This window comes from Spermophilus citellus, assembly GCF_964194105.1.
Source record: "Spermophilus citellus genome assembly, chromosome: 9".
In the NCBI taxonomy this organism is placed as follows: Eukaryota; Metazoa; Chordata; class Mammalia; order Rodentia; family Sciuridae; genus Spermophilus; species Spermophilus citellus.
The window spans coordinates 116464726-116474351 of NC_138191.1; the positions used below are offsets into that span (position 1 = coordinate 116464726).

The 9626-nt window shown below is 42.8% G+C and overlaps 1 protein-coding gene across 2 annotated transcripts in view; it reads right to left on the reverse strand.

Moving 5' to 3' along the window:
• Positions 1–7043, reverse strand: part of KHDRBS1 (KH RNA binding domain containing, signal transduction associated 1) — a 44513-nt gene extending 37470 nt beyond the window's left edge. For both annotated transcript variants that reach the window (XR_014023456.1, XM_081305433.1), the window contains exon 1: positions 6405–7043. Coding sequence is in view for 1 of the 2 variants with exons in the window: in XM_081305433.1 (XP_081161559.1) it covers positions 6405–6786 (382 nt within the window). In the remaining variant the exon portion in view is untranslated. The remainder of the gene's footprint in view (positions 1–6404) is intronic.
• Between the last annotated feature and the right edge of the window lie 2583 nt (positions 7044–9626).

Here is a 9626-nt window from a genome sequence, read left to right on the forward strand (position 1 = left end):
TTGTTTTGGTACTGGGAATTTAACCACTGAGCCACATCCTCAGCCCTTTTTTATATTTTATTTAGAAGCAGGGTCTCACTGAGTTGCTAAGTACCTTGCTAAATTGCTGAGGCTCACTTTGAACTTGACAGTCCTCATGCCTCAGCCTCCCAAACTGCTGGGATTACAAGCATGCCCCCCCCACCCCCCATGCCAGATTTCACCAGTTTTACATGCCCTTATTTGCATGTTTAGTTCTATGTAATTTAATCAAATTCAAGATACAGAGAGCTGGGAATGTAGCTCAGTAGTAGAGCACTTGCCCAGCACCACATCAAAGGCCCCGAGTTCTATCCCCAGCACCTCAAAAAAAAAAAAAAAAAAAAAAAAAAAAAAAAAAAAAAAACACACGCACACACCTTTCAACAACAAAAATACAAAGAACAGTTCTATCATAAAGATCACACATACTACCCTTTTATGGTCAGTAACAACGTTCCCTCATGATTGGCAACCACTAATCTGTTTTCCATCTCTATTAATTTTTTTTCAACAATGTTATATTAATGGAATCATAAAGTACTTAAAACTTTTTTTTTTTGGGGGGGGGGTATTGGAAATTGAATCTAGGGGCACATAACCACTGAGCCAAATCCCCAGCCCCTTTTTGTATTTATTAGAGACAGGGTGTCTCACTGAGTTGCTTAGGGCCTCACTAAATTGCTGAGGCTGGCTTTGTACTCTAGAACCTCTTGCCTTGGCATCCTGAGCCTCTGAGATTATAGGCTTGTGCCACCACACCTGGCTGTACTTAAAACTTTTCAGATTAGTTTTTTTTCACAGCATAATTTTCTCAAGAGCCATCCAGCTGTTGCATTTATCAAAAGTTCATTATTTGCATTGCCGCGTAGTACGCCATGGCATAGATGTACCATGGTTTAATATTTCACCTACTAGAGGCATTTGTTTTGTTTCCAATTTTAATGATTTTGATTAAAGCTGCTATGAACATTCATGAACAAGCTTTGTGTCAACCTGAGTTTTAAATTCTTTAAGACTATAAGATATAACTGCTAAGTCTTATGGTAAACAAGATTTTTAAAACAAAAAGAAAACTGCTTTATTACAGATAATAATGCTTCCCAATATTTTGTTTTATCTTGATAGTATGTGTTCTTCAAAAATAGAATCGTGGGTGGAGTGCCACAGCTGACAGGGTACTTGTCCAGCATTGGCTAGGCTCTGGTTCAATCTCCAGTACCACAAAACAAAAAGAGAAACAAAAATAAAAACAGTACTGTATCATATGTAGTCTTATGGAGGCTTATTTTTTCACCTAACATTAAATTCCCAAGATTTCTCCATGTTGTTGCAAGTGGTTAGAGTTGATTCATTTTTACTGGTTACAAATATTTTATTTTGTAAATCACATTATTCAATGACTGGTCAAACAAATCACACCATTTTGTGAACAAGGAGCACAATTTTATAAATGAGGTATTCATGTGCAAATTTCTTTGATCACATTCCTAAGAATGGTGTTGCTGAGATTTTAAGGAATTTCAATGTTCAGCTTTCAGATGAAATGTGGTTGAACCAATTCACATTTCCACCAACAATGTATAAGAATTCCTAATTTTTCAGGTGCAAGTGGTGTACACCTGTAATCCAGGAACTCAAGACGCTGAGACAGTGGTGCACTCTTGTAGTCCCAGGAACTCAGGAGGCTGAGACAATAAAACTGCAAAATGGATACCAGCCTGGGTAATTTAGCGTGATCCTATCTCAAAAAATTATTTAAAGGACTGGGAGAATAGCGCAATGATATAGAGTGTTCTTGGGTTCAAACCCTGGTATGGAAGAAAGAGAAAAAAAAAAAAGAAATTCCTTCTAATTCACATCTTAACAAGCTATACTTCTTGTTTGACTTGATTTTGCTCAATGTACATTTTCATTAATTTCCTGTCTCTTAAAACCCACTTGTCTTCATTTACTCTTTTAATTACTTTATATTCAATTTGTCAAGTTGGAAATATCCAATTGGAATTAGTTTAGAAAATGCAAAACCAACAGATTAATTACAAAGTATTATTCTCATTATACTTTTAATTCCCCTCCACTCCAAGGATATGGCTTATTTCTCGATTCAGATCAAGATCTTCTGGTGACTTTATTTTTTTAATTTTTCTGCACTACTGGGGGTCAAATCCAGGGCTGCTACATCCTCAGCCCTTTTTCATTTTTGAGACAGGGACTCACTAAATTGCTGAGGCTGGCATAAAACTCAAGATCCTCCTATACCAACCTCCCTAGTAACTGGGATGTCAAGCCTGCATCATCATGTCCAGCAACTATTAAATCTATTATACTAACTTTTTTTTCTTTTTTGCAGTGCTGGGGATTGAACCCAGGGTCTTACGCATATTAGACAAGCACTCCACCACTACACTACATCCCCAGCCCTGCTTGCTTATATTTATCTTCATTTAACTGTGGAGAGTTTAAAAAAAAATCATTTTTAAGCCAGACACAGTGGCACACTTCTGCAATCCCAATGACTCCAGAGGCTGAGGCAGGTCACAAATTCAAGGTCATTCTCAGCAACTTAGTTTAGTGAGACTGTTTCAAAAAAAAAAAAAAAAAAAAAAGCAGGGGTCGGGGTAGGGATATATACCTGTAATCCCAGCAATTTAGGAGACTGAAGACAGTAGGATAGCAAATTTGAGGGCAGCCTCAGAAACTTGGCAAGGCCCTAAGCAACTTAGTGAGACTAAAAAGGACTGGGGATGTAGCTCCATGGTAAAGTTTCCTGGATTCAATCCCTAATACAAAAGAATTTTTTTTTCTCCTTTCAGAAAACAAGTTGACTGATTCCTTGTGTTTCTACAATTGCATTTTATTGTCATCACAGCTGAATATCAATTTGGTTAACAGAGAAGTCTATATTCAAAATCTACATCCCTGAGAATTATATCAATATTTTTCCATCAAACAATGAAGGTGAATATTCATTCATAAAATAGCACAAGGCCATTCTGGGCAGCACTCAAGACACAGGGGAGACAACAATGAATAAAAAGGCAACAACAAAAAAATCCCTGCCCTGGTGGAGCCGAGAGTATAGCTATGAAGGAGTAATCAACAAATACATAATTATAGTATATAATGCACCAAAAGGTAATATGTGCAAATAAACAGGAGATAGGGCCAGCAAGATCTATATGGGCAGTACAAAAAAGGTAGTTTGGGTCTCATGGCACCTTATGAGAAATGGGCAGGTTTCCCTGGAGGAATCCTAGTCTAAGTGCTAGGCTCTGCACCTTGGATTTCCTCCTTTTTCTGTATCTTGGCATCTTCACTGGCCTGTTAGCACTTTTTTTTTTTTTTGCACTGGGGCTTGAACCCAGGGGTGCTTAACCAGTGAATCATATCCCCAACCCTTTTAACTTTTTTTTTTTTTTGAGACAGGGTCTCACTAAGTTGTTTAGGGTCTTGCTAAATTGCTGAGGTTGGCCGCAAGCTTGCAATCCTCCTGAGTCAGCCTCCAAAGTTGCTGGGATTACAGGTGCACACCACTATGCCCAGCTAGGGCTTACTATTTAAGTACTGTACGTACTACAGTGGGGGAGGGAGAAGGGGTTGTTGCAGGGAAAGAGGTGTTAGGTGTGTAAATCCAGACACACTGATTTAAAATCCAGTACCTAGCTTACTAATTTTGTTACTTTTCTTTTTTAGATGTTGACAGACCTTTATTTTATTCATTTATTTATATGCAGTGCTGGGAATCCAACCCAGTATCTCAGACATGCTAGGCACTACCACTGAGCCACAACCCCAGCCCTAATTTTGTTATTTTACGCAAATTACTAATCTCTGGGTGCCTTGGTTTCCTCCTCATCTTAGAAATAATAAGAGAAAATTCTCATAGTTATCATGAGGGTTAAACATTAAATGTAAAGTTCTTGGTCCTGTGTCCAGCACAATGTTAGCTATATTTTCCTTACATATGTTCTTTCTTTTAAAATATATATATATATATATATATATATATATATATATATATATATATATATTTAGTTGTAGATGGGACACAGTATTTTTATTGTTTATTTCTTTTTACATGGTGCTGAGGATTGAACCCAGCGCCTCACACGTGCTAGGTTAAATGCTCTACCCCTGAGCCACAAACCTGATGTTCTCATCAGGGCTGAAATACTACTATTTGAGTCTTGGAGTCTCCTTTCCTCACAACTTGTGATAACTTCACTGCAATCCCTTTTTACATATCACTTAGAAATACCTAAAAGTGAGACCCAACAAATATCAAGATTTATCCAAGTTAGAGTTGTCATACATCCCAACAACTCTCTTGCTTCAGTGAGTCACATTACCTCAATTCTATTTCACAAATTAAAATTTCAGTTTGGTTTATAAAAAAAAAAAAAACAAACAACAAAAAAAGCACTGAAATGAGCTGGGTTGTGGCCTAGTGATAGAGCACTTGCCAAGCATGTATGAGGCACTGGGTTGATTCTCAGCACCGCATATGAATAAAGTAAAGGTCCATCAACAATTAAAAAAATTTTAAAAAGAAAAGCACCAAAAGCTCAAGTTAAAACAAAATTAAAGAGCATTCTCTGAGAGAGAAAGGTGAAAATCATAAATAATAATTAAGGATCCATAGTTTTTGAGGGTAAGCCTAAGAAACCGTCTTTTAAAAGATTAACACCCCAGGCACTAGATGCGGTCAGAAAGACAAAGACATATCTGGTGTTTTCAGACTTTGTTTAGTCCCATGGATCTACAATTAGAAGAAAACTGTAGTGACAAAATTTTAATAAAATGATTATAGATCAAAGGAAACTGTCACTGATTTTACATAACCATTTAATCTCTAAAACTCACCACCCCACTTTACAGAAGAGGTTACTTAGACTCAGGAAATTTCCCAAGATCAAGTTAAAACTAGTAAAGGATCAATTTCCCTTAACTGGGAACTGTCAACACCTTAAAGCTCTGAAGTTATTTTATTCTCATGCATTTAATCTAAACTCATTAAAGATTTGAGAAAATATTAAAAATAAGACCATCAAGTCAACCTTTACCACTTAGTCTGACATTCCAGAGTCTGCATGTGCACACTTTCAGATTCAAATACTATTAAATACGTAACAAACCTTGCCCTCAAAGAAGAACAAAACAGAACAGGAATGTTACAATTTGAATGTTACAGAAGAGCCAATGTTGAAAATTAAGTAGCTTATCTAAAATGTTCTTGATCATGTGCTTTTATTACTACGATTAAAAGACCCTTTACCAATGTTGGGATAAAGAACAAAGGGAGGGAAATTGGAAATGATATTTTCATAATGAATCATTTTATCACATTATCAATCTTGCCAGACCCAACTACTCATTCAGTGTTGTGGGTTGTGGCTTTTTACTTGCTTAATAAAACTCAGGTATCATAAACATTTTCTAAAACAGTATTTTAACTAGAAGCAATGATCAAACAGGCAACTCGAGGGAGAAATCTGAGTGTAAGTAACTGGCAGTGCTGATCAGGAAAGGAGAGCTAAGACCACGGAGAACAAAGGCTACCATTCCTAATGTATTTCACTACTGAAGCAAAAACTAAAAACTAAACAAAAAGAACAAGCTTTCGGGTTCAAGCATCGTACAACTTCTCTCAATTTTTATCCATCTCATTGGGGAACGTCAAGTAAACCATCCTGGAGTCCCTTGCCTATCGTCTCATTTCACTCTCTCTAGGTTTATTTCCCCGCTTGAAGATAGAAAACACATGTTGTAAAATAAAGGTGAGTAACCTTCAGGGTCTGCAGCAATTTCTCATTTGATTGGCCCAAGTCAGAAATCGGATTCGGGAAGCCTCAAGCTCCGATTCCCACAAGTCGCTTCTGCCTCTGAGCAACTTCAACTCCAATTACCGCTAAGTCCAGCCAAGCCTCAGTGACCGCGGCGCGCTGGACAGGGCATTCCACTGCAGCTCGACCCTCCCTCCCATAATCCCTCCCCACTCGGGCTGTCTTCACCTCCTACACCGCGGTGGAGGCGCTCCTGGGCCACCCCGCGATTAAAAGGCTTTCCCTCTGGGGAGAGCGTAGAGATGAGGGTACATTCTGGAAGGCTCTGAGAACTTGGGGAGCCGGGCAGCTGCAAGAGGGAGGAGGGGGCAGGGTCCGGGAAGGGGCGGGAGTCGGCGCCATCCATCAAACGCTCCGCGCTAGGAGATCTCGGAGTTTTAGCCGGGCCTCCACCGCAGCCCAGGAATCCTCCCTCGCACCCTGGGCCGGGTGGGTATGTGGGGTCCAAGCTCCCGAAGAGAAGTGATGAATCGCGGCCCGGATCCCCAGGGGACGTGAGGCAAGAGGAACAAAGCCGCGGCCACCCGGAGGCCCGCTTACCTGCCGTCAGAAGCTGCATGGCATGAGTGAAGGACGGGTCGAGCGAGTCCTTCTCAGCCATGAGTTCGGGCAGGTACTTGTTCTCTGGCTCCATCTTGACCGAGGCCGTGGCTGACGGGGGTAGCAGTGGGGTCGGCGCCGGCCCGCCCACTGTCGCGTCGGGACCTGTGGCCGAGGGAGGCAGCAGCGGTGGCGGCTGCGTGGCTGGCGAGGCCCGGGCGCCCCCTCGGGGCCCCCCTCCGCCTCCCCGGGACCGGTGAGGCAGCGGAGGCTGCCGAGACGGCGTCTGACGCACCGAGGGGTGGGCACCTGAGGGGTCCATAGAGCCGCTGCGGCCCGAGGACCGGGTCATGCGCGCGGCAGGATCGTCCCGGCGCTGCATCGGGGAGGATGTGCGAGCGAGAGAGTGAGCAAGGAAGCGACGCGGCAGAGACCCGAGCGGCGGTTGGCAGGGGTGGGAGAGCAGGGGCGACAGCGACCGAAGCCGACCCGAGCGACCCAGCGAGAGAGCACCGGAAATGAGGCGGCGCGCGTGCGCAGCCGTTCACCGGCACCGCCCTTGGGTTTCTCCGCGAAGAACAAAGTCCCCAGTCGGGCCACGGCGCCTGCGCACCGCCACGGCGCCCAAAGACGTCCCCTCCCTGTTCCTCTTTTCCCTCTGAGCCCGGCGGGCCGGATCTTGGGGCGCGTGCGCGGGCGGCCGCGGGTTTCGTTCGTTTTTTCTTTTCCACGTGACTCGGCGCTAGCGGGACACGTGTCTCCTCCCCTTCTGGCCGGGTGCGTGGAGGGGGCGGAGGATGTGGAATGTCTTTGTCTGCGCGCGGGCCCGCGGAATGTGGGGCGGGAGACCTGTTACTCGCGGGCCACGCCTCCTCCAACGGCTGAGCCGCGGGGGACCCTGGGGGCAGTCGGTGCAGGACCAAATGGGAGTTGGGGTGGAGTGGGGGAACCGTCACCGAAGCGAGGGAAAGAGAAAGTGACGCGGGGGTGGTGGGAAGGGGAAAGAGAAAGAACTGAGGCGGGAGGTGGCGAAGTGGGAAGAGACAGGGACCTGCGCAGGCAAAAGGGGAAGACTATGGGAGCTTCTGACGCAGGGATGAGTGGTAGGGATGGAGAAGGGAATGCTGGAGTGAGAAATCGGAGGCTGCCTCAGTGGGAAGACTTAAGGCCACTTATTGCAGGGCTTCAACGAAGAGGAAGTTTACATGAGCGATGAGAACCCAAGAAGTCCCAAGGCTCCCAGTATGTTAGGTTTTAAAACGTTAGGCATTGTTGGTCAGAGAAATCTTATTAGAGAAGCTTTTTAGTAGATCATCTAACATTCTGTTGCTTTCTGCTGACAGTGTTTCTCCTCCGAAAAGGTGGATTCAAGGCCAGGTCCTTCAGGATAGCTGAATCATTAGGATGGCTCCGTCTACCACTGATGTGAACGTTAGTCTTCTGCCTCAGTTGGCCTTTCACAAACCATTCCAAATTTGCTGGAAGAGAGAGCTTTAACACTGCCCTAAAGGCCAAGTTACATAGTTTCCCAAGGTATTCTCACCCTGGGGTACTGTATGCAAGTGGAGCCTGGGTCTCTACCACCACCACCACCCCTCCAAAAAAAATCGGGCCTTCCCCAACTTTCCCTTCCCTTCACAGAATTTTGTTTTCCCCAAACTAGTCACTTTATCCCTTCTTTTGTATCTGATGAACCAACACGGATCCAATGAACCCACACTTTTCAGGAATTCTGGAACCTGGAAATTGTGGACATTTGGATCTGAAACTTAGAACCCTTCAACTAGGGAACATTAAGACCTGGCTATGACCTTCTTTGGGGTAGGAGGAAAAAAATCAACAAATTACCTCAAGAAATAACAAAACAAATATCTGTATATATTATATATGTATAGTATATTATTTATATTATTACATTCTATGTATTGTGTTGTATATAAATATTGTGTATGTTAAAAATTTCCTGGTGTCGTGTTTGCTTTTGAGGTCGTTTAAGTGACCCTTGTCTCCAAGTCGTGGGGACCTACCCCTATAATCCAGGCTACTCAGGAGGTTGAGGCAGAAAGATCCCAATTGTGAGACCAACTTCATCAACTTAGACCGTGTCTCTAAATTTAAAAAGGACTGGGAATGTAGCTCAGTGAGAAAACAGCCCTGGGTTCAATCCTCAGTACACAAACACAACATACGAAGTGACCCTTGTCTTTAGGTAGTTTGAGGTCAAGTAGGAAAAATATGTTATTTCTGTGGCAATTTTTTTTTTTTTTTTTGCAAGGCAAGCACTTTACCAACTGAGCTATATCCCCAGCCCACAACAATTTTTTTTTTTTTTAAAGAGAGAGTGAGAGAGGAGAGAGAGTGAGAGAGAGAGAGAATTTTTAATATTTATTTTTTAGTTCTCGGCGGACACAACATCTTTGTTGGTATGTGGTGCTGAGGATCGAACCCGGGCCGCACGCATGCCAGGCGAGCGCGCTACCGCTTGAGCCACATCCCCAGCCCAACAATTTTTTTTAATACTTATTTTTATGTGGTGCTGAGGATCGAACCCGGATCCCATCCATGCTAGGCCAGCATTCTACCACTGAGCCACAATCCCAGCCCCCACAACATTTTAATTTAACCAAAATATAGGGTACCATCAGATTTCTAGAAATTTCGTACAATTTTGGGATCACTTATAATATACCCATAAATATGTTAAAGGTCTAACATCATTTCTTATTTCCTTCCCATATTGTTTATCATATAAAATAAGCCTAATTTGTTTTCCTTTTACAAGGTGAGAGACCCAACTTTTGAGGTTTTCCAGGGGCTCAACTGGAAAATCCTAGAAGTTAATTTAAGGTCAAGCAAGCCCCCTTGGCACATACCTACAATCCCAGCTACTATTGAGACTGGGCAGGAAGGTCGCCAGCCTGGGCAAATAGGGAGACCCTATTTTAAAAATAAAAATTTTTAAAAAGGACTGGAAATGTAGTTCAGTGGTAGATCACACCTGGGTTCAATCTGTGGTACCAAAACAAACAACAACAACAACAAAATAACTTAGTTCTTTGAATATGAAAAGACTCAAGTAATCAAAGACATATTTTTTTTTAAAAAGGCACAAAATCCAAGAAATTATCTTGATAAGTCACAGAATCTTTGTCTCCTAGTCCAACTAAGTGGCCTTTCACTATTTTCTATTAAGAGCAGATCAGTACTCCAAGAAAACCATTG